Source organism: Helianthus annuus, chromosome 14 (genome assembly GCF_002127325.2).
Source record: "Helianthus annuus cultivar XRQ/B chromosome 14, HanXRQr2.0-SUNRISE, whole genome shotgun sequence".
Lineage (NCBI taxonomy): Eukaryota > Viridiplantae > Streptophyta > Magnoliopsida > Asterales > Asteraceae > Helianthus > Helianthus annuus.
Window position 1 is genome coordinate 69,635,448 of NC_035446.2, and position 21,836 is coordinate 69,657,283.

The window sequence follows — 21,836 nt, forward strand, 5'->3', positions numbered from 1 at the left end:
ATTTTTTTAATGTTTTTGTCTTTTTCAAATTTTCTAATGTTTTTGTATTTTCTGAAATTCTTACTCCCCCTAAAATGCAAAACCATTTAAAAAAAACTTTACAAACCGATACTGATAGCTTTGTTTCGCCATCCATTTTCTGCTTTTCGTGCACTAATTTGCAGAAAACATAACGTACCCCCATGATTTACAACACATTGATTTTTTACAGTTTGAAAACTGTTTTTCAATCTTGTGAAATTAATCATGTTTGTTCCGCCGTGAGGGTTTCGGCATATTCAAGTAACATATTTGAAAATTTTTGAATTTTTTGACAAATTTAAAAACAAACATATTTTTGATTTTTCAAATTTTTTAACCAAAAAAAACATATTTTTGGTTTTTAAATTTTAAATTTTTAGGGTATGTACAGAAAATCAAACAAACTCCCTGTTTCTCAGTTGTAGGGAGCAGCAGCCTCTTCCCGTGCCAGGCTGCTCCTATTTCCATTTTCACAATCTTCAGTTTTCTTGAGCACCTGCACATTCAACTATTCAATCACTTGAACAATTTAGCCCAGGTCTACTTGACCTTAGGCATTTTAACACAATATATTTCATTCAACTTTGGAAAATCTTTGTCTTCTTTCACAAAGACTTTATCAATTTTGACTTCAAATTTTTCATCATTTGCCGAAGTGGTTTGTTTCTTAACAGACCATGTTTGACCTTTTGGAGTCCCTCTTTTGTAAAAATGTGAATCTTTTTGAATATTTTGACTTTGAACAATATTTGATTTCCAAAACTGTTGGGGTTTTGTCATATCAACTGACATTCTCCAACTATGTGTTGTTCTTAATCTGGGTGTGTGAGAATTCCAGGTCTGTCTTGAATCGAACCTTTTCGGGTTTGATTTCCAAGTTTGATTTGAAGCAAACTTGTTTGTATTGTATCTCCAAGTTTGTTTTGAATCAAATCTGATTGACCTTTGTTTCACATCCTCAGATTTCTGTTTTTGAACATCATCAGGCTTCTTTTTCGTCTGAAGATCAACATGTTTCAGATTTGGACACTTGCGAGCAAGATGTCCTGTTTGATCACATTTGAAACATGTTCTTTTGGACACATCTTTGACCTGTGGTTGTTGTTTTTTCTTTTGAGCATAGAACTCTTCATTAGATTGTCGTCTAAATTGGGGTTCTTTCTCTTCTTCAGAACTTGTTCCATGAACAAAATTCATTTTTGTCTGATAATTTGGTGTTTCATTTTTCTTCCAATTATGTTTCTTCTTATAACCCAACCCAGCCTTCATGTTTTTCTTCTTGTAACCAGGTTTGTTATAGAAAGTTTTGTGACCTTTTCCAGCAAACTTTGAAATTTCTGACTTTTCAATCTCAACCATCTTGAAAACTTTGTCAATCTTTTCTGAAATCACATTCTGAATCGGGAATACAACATCTAAGAATAATTTGTCTGATGCAATCATGGTATAAACCAATCCTTTTGAATCATCATTCAATTTTTTCTCAAATTTTGAGTTTTTCAGATATTCTTCATGAAAACTACCTTCATTTTCATCATGTGATTCAGATTTACCTGTATCAACCGACTCTTCTTTCAACACACTTTCAACGACTTTACCTACCACCTCTGAATCACTAGAATCATCAGATTTGGAATAGGTGACGTCAATATTGTCTGGTAATTGATCTACCATGTTGAAAGCTTTTTCGACCTTTTCATCATCATAAAATACGAACTTTTCCGGTGGTGGAACTTGATGAAACTCTAAGCCAATACCCTTTTTGTTTTGCTCAGAATCTTTACCATCCGGTTTTATGTTGAAAATTCTTTCAAGCACGTATGACGATGCATGATAACTTTTTAACTTGTTGTTATCATGTTCTAAATCAGCAATCTGACGCTTAAGCTTAGCAACATCCTCAATATAAGAATTTACAACTTGTTGTTTTATTTCATACTGTCGCTTAAGCTCATTAGATGTTTCAGAACAGTAATTCAATCTTAATTGAACAAATTTCATTTCACTTTTCACTTTTTCTTTCAAATTGTCATTTTCTTTTTTTTAAATTTTTACATTTTTCTGAAAGTTTTTCTTCATTATCTTTTAAAACTTTTTCATTTTCTAACATTTCTTTGTATTTATTTTTAAAAACTTCTTCGATTTTGGTGAATTCAAGATCTCTTGTTCTGAACTTTTCGTCTTTTTCAGTACAAGCACTACACAGTTTCCATGCATTTCTTGAACTGTTCAACGATTTTGATTTGAGTTTCAGAATCAGAATTTACCTCAGTTATTGGCACCTCGGTGTTTACTGCAACTTCCAATTGATCAGCATCTTTCTTTTTCTCATCACCAGCACCAGCATCACTCTTCACTTCACCCGAACTTTCTAGATTCTCCTCAGCTTCTTCAACATGCTGTTCTTCAGTAACAGCTTCTTTTTCAACAACTTTTTCTTCTACATTCTCTTCTTCAGCAATCTTCTCATTTTCAACAACTTTCACTTCTTCAACTTTAACTTCCTCAGCGACATTCTTCAAATCGTTCACCATCTCATCAACACTCTTCTTCATTCTTTCTTCATCCATCTTCCTTAAACTTGAAATCATAACATCTCTAAGGTGTTTTTCAACTTTTTTTACATATGTTTTGTCTTTCCCAATATTTGTATAGTACTCAATGGATCGAGGAATTTCCAAAAGAATATCTTCAAAGATTATGTCTTTCTTGGGAACAACAGGTTCACCATTTCTGTTGACATAGCATTCTCGCTTTTTGTCCCATCTCTTATTGATGACAGCACTCTCATACTCTTCTTGCATTTCATCCATTCTGTTCCAAGCAATGTTTCTTTCTCGGTATGTTTTTTCACTCAGAATCTCTTCTCTGGTTTTCACCTTGATTTCAGCCATGATGTTTTCTTCTTGAATTACCTGAAACGAACAAACAACAGTGATTAGATTTAAAAATTATCAAACTGCTGAATATGACGATATCCGATTGAGTAAGTCAACAAAAATCAACAGAATGAATATGTGACAATGGATCGGGTGGGGATCCGCTTGGGCAAGTATCCGACGCTTTGACCTGAATCACAACAATCAAATGAAATGATTAGGATCGGGTGGTAATCCGTTCGGATTTCCACTCGATTTGTTGCACTTTTAAACTTGAACAAACAAAATGCCTTGAATCGGATTGTGGCCCGATCAAGCGAGTCAACAGGGTCAAACTTTTTAATGAAATATAATGACTTTGTCCAATCGGGTGACTTTGTTACACTACACGACCTGGAACGAGTTTGAATTCAAACGGACTGAACCACCTCTTGTGAACTTGAATCAAATTCAAACTGTGTGAAACAAAATTCACTTTGACAATACTTCACAAATTTTAAAACAAGTTTCAATGTCCGACAACCTGTTATGCTTTGAACTTGATAAAAAAACTTTGAACTTGGGCCGAGAATATATCACATGGGCTAACACTTTAGATCCTCTTAATTGGACTGATAATATTAAACAATAAGTGGACTGACACTACTTCATTTAATTGTGGCCGACAAACACATGCAAACTTAATTCAATTTCATTGGGCCAAACTTTTAATAGTGGGTCGGTGAATTTTTATCTCATTGGACCGATCAAGTGTATGAATTCACGTGATGATTTATTGACTTTTATTAAATCGATGGACTTCTGTGTTTTGATTAAAGAGCCGACAACATTAAACAATTTTATTGGGCTTCTTGTCTTTGCATGAATATCTATTGGGCTGTCAATCTGTAACACTTAATGGGTCGCTGCAATTCTTGATAACAACAAATGTATTAAGTGGCCCGACACCTCTCATGAACTTCTGATATACTCAATTAAAATGGCCGATACTATAATGATTTAATAAGTGTGATTGGGCCAAAATTTGAGTGACTCGATGACTTTGATTATAAAGAATAATGGGTCCGACAACATTAATACCCAATTCAATTCTAATTGGACCTCAAATTTAAAATCACATGAATAGGCTGACACTCTTTAAAGTACTCTATTTATAATTGGACCGATGATCTGTCTCGTGACTTTTGTTGTAGATTATTAATGACACCTGTACTTGTTGACTGACATGTTCAAATAAAACGACAACAATACACAAAATAGAGTACCTTAACGTGAAATATCTTTTTGACACGAAATATGGCTTTCACACGGAATAGCAACTCAAACGAAATCAGAGTTTTCACACGGAATAGTGTTTTCACGCGAAATCATCAAACGAAATCTAATTTCGTGCGGAAGTAGTTCAGTTTCAAGCGAAATTAGGTCAATTTGGAGCGAAATTAGTGATTTCGTGTGAAAACAAGGGCAATTTCAAACGGAATTAGTGATTTCGTGTGAAATCAATAGAACTTTCAAACGAAATTAGACTTTTTCAAGTGGAATAAGGTTGTTTCGTGCAGAGTCAACCTGATGTCACTCGCTATCGGACCCAAAATCTCAAATATCTCTCAAACGGCTAGGAATTAGGATCTGAAACTTTGTAGGGTTGTAGATCAGGTGTTTTCACACAACATATCAAAAAATCATGTAATTTGGACCGTAAAAACCCGTTCAATTTGACAATTTCAGTGAAAAACGTGAAAAAAATGAAAAAGATGAAGAAATAGATGAAATTTGGATCTAAAAATCGATGAAATCTTGTGCGAAATCGTGTGATAGATCAGTGCAATCGAGCTCCTGCTCTGATACCACTTGTAGGACCGGTTTTGACTCCGAAACGATTGCGAAACGAATGTATGACGTGCAGAAACCGTACACGAACGTGACCTAACACACACGATGTAATATAAAGGTGATTCTATTAGAAATCTAACAAGAACAAGCACCTTGAATCACTTTCTCTCTCTAGATTCTCTCTCGAGCTCTCCAAATGTCAAAATGAGCAAAAGTCCTAAAATTATGACATAACATCCCTATTTATAGGCCTTGGAATTAATGAGACTTCTCATTAATTACCAAAATGCCACCTTGCTAATTCTATCTAATTATTACAATATAAGCTTGTTTTCTTCGGTTTCTCGCTACGGCTTGGATTGACGAAGGCGATAGACATAAATGCACTAACATAGGAAATGCAGAACGCGAGTCTGTTGGGCAGAAGTAGGAGAAGCTCAGTTATCAGGACCTGATATAGTCCTTGAGACGACGTACAAGATTGTCCAGATTCGAGATCGCCTGAAAGCTGCCTGAGATAGGCAGAAAAGTTATGCTGATAAGAGGCGAAAGCCTCTAAAGTTTGAGGTAGGCGATAAAGTTCTATTGAAAGTATTACCCTGGAAAGGTGTGATGCGTTTTGGTAAAAGGGGCAAGTTTAGCCCTAGATATATTGGACCATTCGAGATTATTGAATGTGTCGGCAGTGTAGCTTATAAGCTAAACATGCGAGAGGAGCTGAGTGGAATTCATAATGTATTCCACATTTGTAATCTCAAGATATGCCTAGCCGACGAATCACTGGCTATGTCTCATAAGGACGTACAAGTTGATAAAAGCTTGAGATTCGTTGAGAGACCTATATCGATCGAGGATCAACAAGTTAAAAAGCTCCGAAGAAAGTATGTGCCTATAGTAAAGGTCAAATGGGACGCTCGCAGAGGTCCCGAGTATACGTGGGAAGTTGAGTCCACTATGAGATAGAAATACCCTCACTTATTCCAGTAAATCTCGGGGTCGAGATTTCTTTTAAGGGGGTGAAGATGTAACACCACGTAAAAACGTGTCCAATTATATATAGACACGTGTCCTAAACTCTAAGTATGTGAAGAATTGAGTTTGAGGGACTAAAGTTGACAATCAGTGAAAATATGTAAGTGAAGGGACTAAAAGTGTCAACATGCCAAACTTGTGCCTCTGAGTGACCATACGTGAAGAAAATATTCTTAAACGGGTGATCAATTGGATATAAGAAGCCGTTTGTGAGAATAATCGGAACATTATAAAACTACAAGGGTTAAAAGTGTCAACATGTCAATTCTAACCTCTGATTGACCTTTTAACGAAACCGAGGCTTCAAAATATCCAAATATACTCCCAAGAATAAGTGATAAAAATTTCACGTGTTTCCGAGATCGTTAAGCATGTTTTCCAAACTTTGGGCAATAAGTGTCAACTTGATGAAACTTGCTTTTATAGTAATATTTAACGAACCGGAGCCTAACGAAGTTTGTTCATGCATCCTTGAACTTCATCAAACTGACTACAAGGGCTTGTATTGCCAAAAGTCATGTTAAAAAGGGATAAACACGATCAGGGACTGAATCTGCCAACCTTCAAACAAGTTTTAACCTGATCAGCCGGTCCAGGCGGGCCGCGTAAGACTTCAAAGAATCTTATGCGGGCCGCGTGAGAGTGCCCAACTCGGAAAAAGGCTGCCAGGTGCGGGTTAAGTTGTTCCACCGCCATAACTTAGGTTGTATCGACCCTATGAGCTATATGTCGGTTTATTTCATCAACTAGGACATCTGGGGTGATCCTAGGATGCCCCATAACAGATGTGATGGATCCATGATCATTCAAAGTAGTATATAAAGGCATTAGCTCTTGAGTTCTTGTGCACACTTGCAAACATTTGCTATTCTACAACTTCTGGAGCTTGCTAAGGACAAGGAGAAGATTATCAAGTGTAGAAAAGACAGCTAGGACCATTAGTAGGCCTCTAATACCTACTTAGTCGTTTTATTTAGCTTAATTACTCTAAAGTTAAACTTATTGTAAATTAAGTTTGACTTTCGTTTTAATTACATATGGACCAGCCACTGATCAAATTGAAAGTGGTTATGGGACCATATTAAGGTAGGTGATTAACCCCTAAAAGGGCACCTCCTAATTATCTCTTTTGACTGGTCAATTGTCGGGTCAAAGTAGTTTGACAGAATGTTTGAAAATGATTAAAATTAATAAACCAGAGGTTCTAAATTATATTTTAGCATTCTAATGACTTGGTAATTAATATTAAAACATGTTTTATCAGTCCTAACCCGACAATTAACAGTCTAAGGTCAGTTTATACCCGAAAGTCGCAAAAGCTTGACTTTTGCTTTGACTTTCAGTTCTGACCCGTTCAAGCTTAATTCTTCCATGTTTTAAGCTTCCATTAGGACCACATTACTCAGTAGTATAACCCTCTGAAGTTATATTGCATGGTGCCTAGTGGTTTGAATTATATGCACTTGATCGTAATTATGCTTAATAATGCCTTAAACGCCCTTTTGACATACAACTGAGATTTTTAGCAATGTGAATGGACTAACACCTTTGCTACTGATATTTAGACATGTCCCAAAAATTTGACATCAGTTTGAGGTCTAGAATGGGAGTTATGCTCAATAGCGTAATTAAGAAGCTTTTAGTTATTTAAATGGCGTAATTAAGATAAAGCCTATCTAAACCCGATTTTTGACACCAAACTTTTTACTTACTGATGTTAAATATTATTTTGGGATTTTTGAAGATTTTTATTTATTTTTAGGCTGAGCATAACATAGGATTATAGCTTGATTTCGGTAATTGTCGGTTTTACCCTTTTTGTGCATAAACTGAGTTTCACGTAACATTTCAATGCCAAACTTTTTGCTACTGATTTTATAAGATAAATAAAATATTTTGAACTTTATAAACTGATTAAAAACTCAGATTTCCTATTTTAATTCAAATACCCTTAAAATCGACTTTTAAGCGTTTTTAGCACATAGTTTGTGTTAAAACTATGAGTGGCATATAAAACTTATTACCTACTGATATTTTAAGCTAATTTACATAATTATACAATAAGCCAAAGTGTTTAAACTCATAAGTCTATTTGGACCTTTAAAGCCTATGTGAAATTACCAAAATGCCCCTACGGTGCATAGTTTGGTTATATAAGATATATTTCACATATATAAAATACCCTACTGATATAACTTATAAAAATGCATATTTTTACTGATTAAATCAGACCTGGATCTCAATTTAGTATTTAAACTCTTTTATGGGCATTAAAATTACCAAAATGCCCTTATGGGACTTATTTTGGTTAAATTATTTTTTGGGCATATATGTTAATATATTACTGATGTATTAACATATTTTGACCATAATAATGATTAAGACCTGTATATAATTTATTTGGTTACCCGTTACGCGTTTATGTGTTCGGATCGGTTTACGTGACTAGTTTACATAAAATAGCCGAAACGAGCTTAACCTTATCATTAAATTCTCAATTTCCAGAATGTATTTAGTCTACCCATATTATACAAGTATCCAAGCTTGTCGGGTCTAAATCACATTCTATCCCGGTCTCCGCTTAATCTAGCGTTTAGAACCATCAGGTTTCCTTATAGCTAGCCGGTCTAAGTCCTTGACTTAATTAAAGACCCGTTAGCATCCTAATAGGTTAATAAACCTTCTATACAAATTAAATAGCTTCCGGTAGAAGCTGCCTTCAAAAAGCTTTAGGAATTTTACTTCTAGCATCAGGTAAATACTTTTAACTTATTTTCCCTTATACGGGTTTGGGATACGGTATTATAATAATACCGCTTGGTCGGGTATGAGATTATTTAATCGGATTGTGATGTAATAAATCTGCATAACCCGTTTTAATCTGTATTGTTTGATAACATAAACATTGGGGGTTAACGACCATGTCCTGGATATCCTCGGCTCATTTAAATTATTAATGGCCACGACCTATGCACGGGGTGCAGGCATGCACCTGACAGATGCAAATGCTAAATATTAAATTACCCACAAGTTGGGGATAACTCCTCTGTGGGTTCTATAAGTGGTGAGTCAGTTAATCATGTCCGGCTTCCAAACCGGCCCCACATGTATGACAAACATGTAAAACTGTATACAAGATTTTATTAAAAATTGTCCCAAGTTATAAATGGTTTGTGCCATGTGCACTTAAATCAATTTTCATAAACATTTTCAAAAGAGTCAGTTAATTGTATTTACCAGTGTAAACTGACGTATTTTCTTAAAGATTGATTGACATGTACCTCTCGAAATAGGCTGGAGCTATAGGGTGTCATAGAGGATCTTGCAAATCCATAAGATACCTGAAGTCTGTTGTTTTTGTTTCTTTGTACATTTATGATCCGCCTGTGGATCTTATTACATTCCAGTCTGTATATTCTTAAAGTTGGACACTAAGACAATATGGTTTGTAATAGTTTATTCACCAAGCCTTCCACTGTGTTATATTATTGTGTGTATTGACAATGATGATATCAACTACGTCACGATACTCCCCGCCGGGCCCACCGGTAATATGTGGAAATATCGGGGTGTGACACGATCCTTCCTGCAACCAAACCTTCATAAGATTCTAACACTGTATCAAGTAACGCCCTGTGATCTTTACCAACTTCTTCAGAAAAACTTTGACCATTTGGAAGATTCAATGCAATGTTGCATTGTATCACATAACCATTAACACTTTTTGAAGTTTGAGACGGATAACTTGAGGTTGAAACATTTGGATTAACATTCGAATATGGTGAAATTCCACTGCTACTGTTCGGACTTTGATTAACTGTTCTAGATGAATTTTCTGCACTGAAAGCAGTTTGAACTTTCAGACTTGTTTCAACATTCTGAATACCACCTTTATAGTACATCTTAATATCCTGTTGACCACTAGGATTATTCATTCTCGCAATCTTTTGTTGTTCAAGATCTTGTCCTTCAATCTTTTCAATGAATTGTGAGATAGTCAATTTATCATATTCTCAAGTGTTCTTTAAAATCATCAGATAAGTACCCCATTCTTTCTGAGGTAAAGCATCAGCTATTTTGTCAACCCATTCTTCACGATCTTTGTTGATATCTAACAGTGACATGGATCGAACTAAATGACAATATCTTTCAATCAGCATCTTTGTTGTTTCACTTGGTAAACATGTAAACAAGTCAAATTCTTTCTTTAACAAAGATTTCTTGCTCCTGATCATCTTCTCACTTCCTTCAAACTTAACTCGAAGTGCATCCCAAATTGAACGTGAGGTATTATCATGTTGAAGTAATACGAAGATATCCTCTTTCACAACTTGTTGTAAGAGACTGATCCTCATCTTTTCTGCTTTGTACATGTCTCGTTCTTTGTCTGTTAACTTAGAAATTGTTTTGTTAACACCCAAATCTGTACGAGGTTTAACATACTTTTTCTCGATACACTCCCAAGATCTCAAATGATTAGCTTGAACCCAATTTTCAAATCGAACTTTCCAACCATAGTTTTCTTCAATACCCATTAGCTTCGGGGGTTTTTGCAAAGTTCCTGTTTCATTTCCATGTTCATACTCTGTGTAATAGTAACAGGAGTGCTCGGGGATGTTGCAAACGCGTTGTAAAATTCTTCTTCCATGATTCGGTTCTCAAAAGTTTACAAACAGCCTTTTCAAACGAAATAAATCCCAAATGAAATAGATTGGTGCGAAATAGACAATCTGAAACGAAATGAACACCTAGAAGCGAAATAAGATGATTTCGTACGAAATGAGCTGGTTTCGTGCGAAATAGAGTGATTTCATACGAAATTGGTGATTTCGTATGAAATGAAGTAGTTTTTCAAACGAAATGACAAAAAAGATGGTTTCGTGGGAAATGAGCCTGAGAAATGTTATTTCGTGCGAAATGAAACACTCATTTCGTGCGAAATGCTGCTGATGTCATCATCTCAAACTATTTTTGTCAAAATTGATCAAGTTTTAAGCCGTTTTAAGATCTGAAACTTTCTAGGGTTTGTTAAAACACTGTTTTGCACATTATGTGTAAAATTCAAGTCATTTTGACCGTGAAAACTTGTTTAATTTTGAAAAGAAAGTGTAGACATCAGAATTTGCAGCTGAATTGGTAAGAACTCTTCCTCTTGAGCTCTGATACCACTTGTAGGATCGTTTGTTGACCCGAATGAGTCGATCAGAAGAGTCTTTGCTTAATACGAAAGGTGGAAACAGTCGTATCAAGTCAATTCAGCTAGATATTCACTTTAAAAGTCTTTCTGATTGATATAACAGCTTTTTACAGTGAGTAGACACTTCGGCAGCAGTTCGGTACTGAAACCGGAAAGTTACAAATGACAAGGCACACCTAGTATTTATAGGCAAGGTGATTTCGTGCGAAATCATCCAAGCGAAATGACTAAGTCATTTCGTGCGAAATAGCTCCCAAGCACAATTTTGACATTTTTCTCGTACTACATGCCCTGATCTATCTATTCTAATACAAGACTCGATACAAGACGAAGTCGACGGACATATGCACCAACAATTACATTCGTCCCAGAAAGTTTTAAAAGTTAGTCCAACATATTAAGTGACAAAACATGCATCCTAGACGTGATCAAACACAGGATGCTGCACTCGCAGCCCTAATCGCTCAGCAGATTGCTGCTATGATTCCGAACCTCATAACTAAGATAAATCCAGCGAATAACAACAACAACAATAACCATGCTCAGTGCAGTTTCAAAACGTTTAATTCGGCTAAACCACTGAAATTTTCTAGGTCTCAAGGAGCAACTGCGCTCCTACAATGGTTCGAGAGTCTGGAAAGCACATTAAGACAAGTTCAATGTCCAAATGAGCGAAAGGTCGAGTTCGCATCTAGTGTTTTTGAGAAGCGTGCTTTAACATGGTGGAATGGTGTGATGAGGGATAGGGGTGCCGATGTGGCGATGGCACAGACCTGGGAAGAGCTTGGGCTCTCATGATGAAAGAGTTCTGTCCTCGACACGAAATAAGGGCACTAGAAAGGGAATTTGACGATTTGAAACAGGATGGGGGAGAACACCATGCTTATACGGATCGTTATGAGGAGCTGAGTTTATTGTGTCCTGTCACACCCCAAAAACGTCGCAACGGAATATAAAATGTAGTGGTGACGGAAGTTGGTCCCCATTAATATCTTGAGGATCGATGCATTGAATTATTGGATATAATGACTTAATTAAAACCTAAGTTTTAAACATAATGTTTTAAAACGTTACAAAACCATGACATAGTTAAGTTGTTTTGATCCTCATGGATCTTATTACATTCGTCCCAGAAAGTTTTAAAAGTTAGTCCAACATATTAAGTGACAAAACATGCATCAACAACCACAAGATACGCCAAGATTCCCGAAGCCAAACTCAAGTACCTGAAGAACACGTTAAAATCAAGTATCAACACAAAGGAAGGTGAGTTCACATATTCAAATTTAAACAATTTGAACCTATGGAAAAGCTTTCTAATTATGTGTTTATTATAAAACATCCATATAATTTATGAAAGTCCATTTATTTCCTTAATAAAATCCATGGGTCATCCGCCGTAGGTTTTTCAGCTGAAACCTCCGAATAGGGCATTTTCCCAAGTTTTACATATTAAATGTATAGCGTCAAATATTCGGACACGTAAGTTAGCTAGATATTACGAACTATATATTTACAATGTCGGGATAATCAAGGCTAGACTATAAACAGAATATAAATTCGTCGCTTGACTTGACTCGGGGCGACCGATCACGACGGGGTTGTCAACCCGATAGATCTACCAACAATTCCTCGCATGCAATACTTAAATGATTAAAGGACACCATTGGCGCATGGTCCATATCGAGACCATCTATGATGTCCGCCTCACGTATAATATATATATCCTACTAATAAGAAAAATTTAATATATGATGTTGTACGAATTCCCTGAAATCCCCACCGAAATGTAAACCTAATCCGTTACTTACTCTCTTGAGATCAAGCCAAATTCGTTCCAACTATACGGTCGTTTTCCTCCAAAACGTCGTGTAAATCCCCGTTTCTCCCCTGAAACATATATTTATCAAAAACGTTTTATCTCGAAAACATATAATTTATCAAAACTCCATATATGTTCAATGAAAACATATAATTTATATTAAAAGGTATGTTTTAATCCAAAAACATTATTAAACCCTTTTAGGCGTGTTCTTCCCCCAAAACATATACAAAACAGTAAAAAGAGGGGGTTTAGTGACACTCACCTTTGGGTGCGTATTTTTAAATAGTGAAATCCCATAGATTGATTTCTACACGTCCTATCATACGTAGGAATGACTTTTAATTCAATATATCACAATAATCCTAAGTTTCTCCGTTTTCTAGAATTGTCACATAACTTTGAGATTTTCTCGAAAATTTATTGTTTTTGATTATGTTGGCACGTTAATATATATATATATATATATATATATATATATATATATATATATATATATATATATATATATATATATATATATATATATATATATATATGAAGGTCCCGGTTTTCACTCCGAATCGATTGCGAAACGACCGTGCGACGTGCGGAATCCGTGCACGAACGAGACCGAAACACAAAACCGTACTAAATCTGTGATTCCATTGATAGATATGAAAGTTGTACAATACCTTGAATCACTATTGGAGCACTTTCTCTCTCTAGCTTCTCTCTCTAACCTCAAAGCTCCAAATCTCACAAATGGCCAAAAGTCCTAAATCTAAACCCTAAGGCTCCTATTTATAGGCCAAGGCTTATAAGAGATTCCCTCTTACTTACAATAATGCCACCTTGCCTTTTCTCTACTAATTACAACATAAAACCTAGAATTAAACAGTTTTCAGCTACGGACTGGATTGACGAAGGCGATAGACATAAATGCACTAACAGACTCCCCCTTGGATATTGTCGCAGTCAATCCGTAGTCAAGCTCGTAGCAACTTGTCTTTCTCTCTCTCTGAGTCTTCTTGAAGGTTTGATATCATCAGCAACCACAGACTCCCTCTTTCTCGAACAGAATCCCCGTGGATCTGTTTTCGACTTCAGTTGCTCCCCCTCTCGCTTAGACTCCTTTTCTTCAGGCTCCCCCTTTCGTCAAGGTTCTGTGCTTTTGGGATCGACACCTGGCTTTCCGGATACAAGCTCCTCCAAGATAGTTATCTGGCTCTTTGAATCCATGCTTCCTCTTGCGTTGAGCTCGTCTTCAGACTCCCCCTTAGACTCAGCTGTCGGGATCGTAGTCTGGCCTTTACAGGTTCACAAGTTCAAGATCAATTCCTGGCTCTATTCTGCATCTGCTCAGGATTTGAAACCTGGTTAACCTGCACATCCTCTACCTCAACATAAATTTCACAAATTTATAACACTTAGATTTAAGAAACTTACTGGTAGAAATCATTCATTCATTAATCTGTAAAGTTACATCAAGTTCAAATGAATGATCTTGATTAACTAACCACACAATCTTTCAAAACATTTGTATATAACATTCAAAGTTTTCAACATATTCTCCCAATCCAATGTAGTTCATCATGTTTAGCACTCAGAATTCTGAATACCAGCTCTTCAGTATCAGTTGTCGAAAATCTTTTTGAATTTTCAAAATTTTTTGCTAAAACACTCCGAAAATCTTTTTGGATTTTTGTTTTTAGAGAAATGCAGTAAAGAAATATATACAGATAATATTTTTGTGAGTTTGTGTAAGAGGATCATATCAGTTTATGAGACAAATCACTAGCGCCGTTAAGCTTTAATCATTTTAAGTTCTAAACGATTCACGTAGATTGACGATATAGTTGTCCTCTTAAGCTCAATCTAAAAACTTTCGAAATGCTTACCGATACGTTAAGGTATATTAATTTTGCACTAAATTCTTATGGACCCCACGATCTCAGCATATCCCCTCATCATGCAATACACTAACCCAAGTAATGCCTTTAAACTTTTATCAACTGTGATATGTGCGAAAAACAAAGCAGAATGTTTAAACATTAACAATCAGGTCGATACTTCCGTATACGCAGAGAAAGTCCAATGTTTAAACAAAATAAGAAAATAAAAACAAGTTGAAATTGTTTAGGCTTTAACCACCAGGTCGATACTCCCGTATACGCAGAGGTGATCCAAAGCTTAAAGTAAACACCAAATAAAATAAAGCAGAACGTTTAGGCAATAACATCCAGGTCGATACTCACGTATACGCAGAGGATGTCTAATGCTTAAACAAAATGAAAGAAATAAAACAAGTTTAAATCTTTGCAAAATAAAATGCACAATCACAGTGACTTTTCAGCAAGTTGTGAAAGTTCACAAACTAACTGGTTTTTATGCCCTTTTAGCATTCAGCGATTACTGAGTAGGTACACAATCACGAAGAACAAAACTAAGTACTATGCTTTCAACCATGTTTCCCACTAGAACTAGGCTTTTTCATTTAGTTTGTATTGTTATCGCAAATCTACTAGTCTAGCTGAGCCTATCGTCACATCCTTAGTGAGACCGTTTATTACATTTGACATTTCATTTCTTTAGCATGTTGTGATAGTCCACTGATGTACAATCATTTCCTCTTTTCTCAACAAAACTCATTTTTGATTTTTCAATGTTTTTGGCATTTTCTGGTTTTATCATGTTTTTGTATTTTTCAAATTTTCAAAATTTCTAAAAATTTTCTTACTCCCCCTAAAATCAAAATATATTTCAATTTTGATTTTCCAGAAAAATTTGAAAATAATAGACTGTACAAATAACATGACAAACTGATGAGAATTGCCTCAATTCGCCATCCACTTGGCATAAACAATCAGAACTCCCCCTGACAACAAACTATTTTCCCATTATGATTTCAAAACACTTAAGTTTATTTTAATCAAAATGGTTTTTCCGGAAAATTAGTTTTGAGTGTCATTTTTACAAACATGGGGATTCATCACCTTGTTTTCTTCCATCACATGTAGGAATATAACATTTCCCGATTTTCTCAACACAATCACGTGTAGGAAATCAAGTACAATTAATGTCCCTGATTAACCACAAGTAAGTCGAAATATCACAGTTACCAACCTGTGAATTTCTCAAGAAAGATGCCGATTCCTACTCCCCACTTACCGACCTGTGAGTTCCAGCAAGTCAGCATTTTACTTGAACAAATTCACCCAAGCCTGACCAGCCTTGGGTTTGACAGTTTTTACCTCAACAGATGGCTCTTCTGGTTTTGACGAACCAGAATTATTTCCTGAATGTGGCTTGTCTGACATTGAAGAGTCAGATTCATCGCTAGAATGTGGCTCTTTTGCTTCCGAAGAAACAAATTCACTGCCAAAAGATGGCTCTTTTGTTTTCGCAGAAACAAATTCATCGCCATTTTCTATTGGAACCCATTCACTACAACGTTTAAGCTTTCCAAATTTGTCAACTTGTGATGTGCATGATTTTTCACAATCTTTGTTATACTTAAACACTTTGATAAAAGCTTTTTCTGAAAAAATAACTTTCTTTGATTTTTCATTGTTTTGATTAGTTAATTTTTCTTTCTTTATCACCCCTTTTATCCTCAGATTTGCATCTGATGAATTCGTTTTGCTTGCCTTTGCCGCTGAGGAAAGCAATTCATCAGAACTTTTTCTCGGATTACCAGTTGTATCCGGGGACAAAATCTTTTCCAAATACTCCCTTTCTTTCTTTCTTTTCTTTCTCAATTTGTCTTTCTGCCCTTGTGAAAGTTTAACTTTCTGTTTCTTCTGTTTTATTTCTTTGGGCTTTTCTTCGACTTTGACTAAGTTCTTCACCATTTTCTGAGATTCAGCCCTCGATCTTTCCTTTGATCTCATTGGGCAATCTCTTGCAATATGGCCTTTGATTTGGCATTCATAGCACCTTCTCGTTTCAAATCTTTGACTTTGGCAATTAATAGAAATGTGTCCTCTAACACCACAAGCGTAGCACATCCTGTTATCATACCATTCACTACTTTCATACCACACACTTAGATCATAGCATTGAGTTGCCTTGTGGTAATCATCTCCTTTCCTGTATCCTTGATTTGGCATTTGAGAACTGTGATCAAACCTGCACCACTGATTATCAACTTTTTTTAAGTTTTGATTTTTAAATTTTTGTGGTTTTTCTTAATGAGTGGATGACTGATCTGATGAGCTTTTATTTTCTTTTTGAAAGTGTTTCGAATTTTTAACTTTTTGTTACTGTTCTACAATCTTCTTAACAGGTTTTTTCTTTGAGCATTCACCTATTTCAGTAGATTGTAAAACAGTATTTTTAAAATTTTCTTTTAATTCCAAAAATATTTTTCTTTTTTCTTCTTTTTCTTTCACATCATCAGATTTATCATCACAATCTTCAATTTTAACTTTGTCAAAATTTGTGACATTGTCACTTATTGGATCAGAATTGATCGGTTTTGGATATAAATGATCAAACTTTGCTGAAGTGATCACAAAACCTTTCAATTTCTTTTCAAAATCATCAATTCTATTTCTAGCATTCTCAACTTCTTTTTCAAATTGAGAAATTTTCTCAAGATGAGAATTTATTGCCTTTTCATTTTCAATTTTCTCCTCTTCGAAAACTGATTTTTCATTTTCTAAAATTTTTATTTGATTTTGAAAATCTGTTTCTTTTTCTTTTAACACTTTATTTTCTAATTTTATCCAAGAAACATCTTTATTTTCAATTTTAATCTTTTCAAAATCTTTTTCAATTTTCAAATTTTCATTTTCTAAAAATGTTATCTTATTTTGAAATTCTTTTTCTTTTTCTTTTAAAATTTTGTTTACCAATGTCAAACTCTCCACATCCTTCAAGAGTTTGACATTGTCTGCTTCGAATTTTTCGCATTTTGAGCATACAAGTACATATTTTGAAGTTTCATCTTTCTCTTTTTCCTTTTTATCAGTTTCTACTTTTTCTGTTTCTCCACCCCACCACAATCTTTGATTTGCTTCTTCTTGTTCAGCAAATTGTTGGATGAAAAGATCAACAATAAAGGAATCTGGATCAACTGCAATGTTTCCATTTGGATCAAGGTAACATTTTCTATCAGCATCCCATCTCATCGCCTGTTTAGCCTCTTTGAATGTACGAGAGATTCTGATCAACCTGGTTTGAGCTTTCATTTTTCTGTTGATGAATTTTTCTTCTTCTGTTCTGGTGTCTTTGAAAGGAACAATTTTTCCATGATTTTATATCTTTGAATCACCTGCAAGCAAACAATCAAACAAACGATTAGTTTAAAAATATCAAACAACTAAATTTGACGGGAGGTTGATCGGTCAAACAGAATGCTGGTCGATCAGACAGTATGTTGTTCGATCGGTTGGCGTTTTGACGGGAAAGCTGTTCTATCGGTCGGGAACGCTGTTCGATCGGCTGGCACTTCGTGAAAAAAAATATGTTGTCCGGTCGATCGAATAGCGTGATGAATTGATTCACAAAACAACAAAATAATATGCTGTTCGTTCGATTTAGCCAACCGATTGAAAATGCTTCACACAGAAATGCTAGCCGATCGGTTGGTATAGCCGAACGGTTATGCTAACCATATGAAAACACTACACAACAAACTTGAATCAGTTGGCACTAAAAGACAAAGCTTAACCGATCGGTTGGCCTATTGAATTATTACACGCAAGCTGGCAAAATGCTATGTTGTTCATTCGGTTAGCTTGTTGAAATGATAACACAAGCCGATAAAATGCTTGAACGATCGACTCGCACGTAAACTTCAATGTTGAAATGATGACACAAGCCGACAACTGCTATCAAATTTATATGTGAAATGAATTTTATTGGACCTAATAACCCACTAGGTTGACAACCTTTTAATACTTACACATGCAAACTTTTTGATTTTCGCAAATGGTGGCCGACAATTTATATTACTCAAAGTGATTAGACCGTTTTAAGCACATGGGTTAGTCGGTTGTGATGTCATTTTTACAAGGTAAATCTCATTGGACCTTTAATAAAAGTAACACATGCAGACTAAACATCTTTCAAGCAAATGGCCGACATACAATTAAAATCTCATTCGACCTCCATGTGACAAATCAATTCAATTACATTTGTTAATGGCCGACAATGATTTAATTTAATTCAATTTATGGATCTGACAACTCATAGATTGTAATGCTATATATAAACTTGTAATTGGACCTTTAGTTATACATGAGATATAATGACAAAGATTTATGAATTCACTTTTGCGAGTGGGCCGCTAAAATTTACACTAATATGATTGGGCCGCAATTTGTCTTGGGTCTAGAAATTTATATGACAAACTGATAACATATGCTTTACAATTAATGAATCACATGACAACCTGAGAAATGTTGACTTAATTGACAAGTATCGCTAACCGACTGGTTGGATTTGTGACATTTGTGCATATAATCATTGTAAACAATTCAGTTATCAATGAAATAAAGTTATTTGATCCCAATGTTTGTTTGTTTATGTTTGATGTTTTTCATGTTTTAGTTTTTATTCAATTTCAATCTCTTTATCGCCTTCTGGAGAATTATACGCAAACTGGTACGTAAACGTACTCAGTTTAATGCAACAAATACTCCGGAACATCAATTTATGCTTAACATACCTTAAATACCCTTTACATAACTTAGAAATAAGTTTTGAAGACTTTGGTATGGCAAAATCTAGTTAATTCGCTTACAGGGACTAAAATTGACAAACTGCGAAAGTATGCGAATTTGAACTGTAACGAACATCCCGGAACATGATCATAAGTTAAACACACCCTAAATATCCTTCGCATAGCATATAAATAGGCTTTGAGGGTTTCGGTGTAATAATATAAACTTTATGCTCATTCAGGGACTAAAAGCGTCAAAAAGCGCATAAGTTTGCATTTTCGCGCATAATTTACGTTTTGAATACATCCAGACATCCAAAAATTTATGTAATCATTAAAATATTATGTTTTAGTGATTGGCTTGTCAAAAATCCATTCATCGCGCAATTTGAACCGTTTTTGCGTCCGTTACGACTTCCGTCGTAATTAACCGAACAACGCAATCGTACGGCCAAACGAACCGACATCTGGCATATTTTTGAGCATGTTTCATGTTCCCTATACTTTAACATCCTTGTAGAGCTTAAAAATGGGTTTGACGGCTGTTAGAAGTGCCAAAACACGACCATACGCGCACAGGGACCAAAGCTGCCAAAACTGAAAGTTAGCTGGTCTGCAGGGTCCTTACGGACCGTATGGACATGCTTACGGTCCGTAAGCAACCCCCAGATCAGCAGAAAGTGTTTTCCAGCTTGATCCAGCTTTTACCCACTTGTGCACATGGTTTTTGGGTTTCTATGGGCTGGTTTGTGTGCCCATCAAGGTACCAAATCAGAATGTGGCAAGTGTACGGCTTAGATCGTGCCCTCTTCCCCAAGAAACGATCTTAACGGTAGTGCTACACCTATAAATACCCACCTTGTTTTGCCCATTTCCCTCACATTTGATCTGATTTTTCTCTAAGTGGTTGTGTTTGTACACTTCCTACCTGAGATTACTTGGAATCAAACCTTGCGGGGACCTTCTGTAAGTATTCTTTCGCTTTTATCGTTCGTTTTAGCGTTAAGGTCAAACTGCGTTTGACTTTCTGCATTGACCAGTTTATGGTCAACGCGAAGTTGGTTTGAACTTCATACCGTGAGCGTAATCACGATGGTTATAGTCCCTAGTGACTATACCTACTGATTTCCACGTTATCTAGGCTCAGTGACGAGTCGTAGTTTCGGCCAAAATGCGTTTTCTCACGTATTTTGTGATCAAACTACTCTAGGGTATTAAAACCGTTTGTTTTAGTACCAAATCTGTTTTCTAACTTTACTAAACATGTTCTAGCATGTTTAGTGTCACACCCCAACCAATGGCGGAAACATCGGGATGAGACGAAGTGTGAAGATTGCTAGAGACATCATAACGCTATTTGTGACAATATTTAATAAACCGATTTCATTTCATAATTCATTTGTCAACGTTACAAAGAAATCAAATAACGTCAAGTTCAAAGGAATTAGAATACAACATAATCAAAATTGATACAACGATTAAACCTAAACGTCTATATGTGTATCTAGGCATCAACGCTACTTCATTTCATAGCATCATCATCCTCAACCTGTAACATGTTTAAAATAAAGTTCAATGCAAAAGCAAAGGCGAGTATACAAGTTTAAGCATAAGTATAAGTATAAGTATAAAAGTTTAAAACGAATCCACATGGCAACTTAGTTTATACGAGATCAACCTATCGTGGCATGCAATATTTCTAGCCAACCTCTGTTTACGCAAGTAAGTTTAATTAATTCAACATGACCCAAGTTTAAGGGGGGCGGTGCGTTACTCCTATAGCGCTATACATGTCGAAGGGAGGCTCGTGAGAGCTAATGACTAAAACATATCACATAAGTATGGTCCACGTAAGCATCAAGTATCATAACATAGTATTCATGTATAAGGATTGTTTTGTGCATTGCATAAAGAATAAGTTTAAGTGTAGTTTAATAGTAAAACATGTTACACCCCAAAAAGTGGTAAACATAAAAAAGGGGGTTGCGAGTATACTCACAAATTTGCATATGCTTTCCAATTATCCAATGTGACGAAGTTGATGGGGTTAGAAAGTTGAATGTGTAGGGTTAAAGTTCTAGTATGCTTAGAGTCGAGATTCGGTATTTAAAACAACATAAAAGTAAGATATGAGAATAGCATGTGAAAATAATCATCTTCAACACTTAACCCTTGTATGACACTTGGTAACCACAAGGGTTATGATAATGTTTTCATGAGTTGAACACCCATAAGAATCACAACAAGGTTTAGGTCTTAGGTGATGTTCTACTACTTTAACATATAAACACAAGTTCAACATCAAAGGTTCGAATGAGTGTATATATATACTTAGGTTAGGTACTACATATTATTTAGTCCAATAATTCAAGTAGGATGTAGAAGATTAGGATCTTCATTTAG

General features: G+C 35.4%; 1 protein-coding gene across 1 annotated transcript; it reads right to left on the reverse strand.

Moving 5' to 3' along the window:
• Nucleotides 1-2,219: 2,219 nt before the first annotated feature.
• On the reverse strand, nt 2,220-17,958 carry LOC110887751 (ring-infected erythrocyte surface antigen-like). The gene is made up of 2 exons (XM_035982979.1): nt 17,692-17,958; nt 2,220-2,936 (listed from the first exon to the last, which is right to left on the reverse strand). Exons 1-2 carry the CDS (start codon nt 17,956-17,958, stop codon nt 2,220-2,222), a joined length of 984 nt encoding a protein of 327 aa, XP_035838872.1.
• Between the last annotated feature and the right edge of the window lie 3,878 nt (nt 17,959-21,836).

What these genes read in the sequence shown, in the direction of transcription:
- LOC110887751 (XM_035982979.1), bottom strand. Translation starts at nt 17,958, where the DNA reads ATGAAAGCTCAAACCAGGTTGATCAGAATCTCTCGTACATTCAAAGAG. An exon ending in AAACTTCAAAATATGTACTT is followed by an intron (nt 2,937 to 17,691) that starts GTATGCTCAAAA and finishes TGTTCGTTTCAG; the next exon opens with GTAATTCAAGAAGAAAACAT.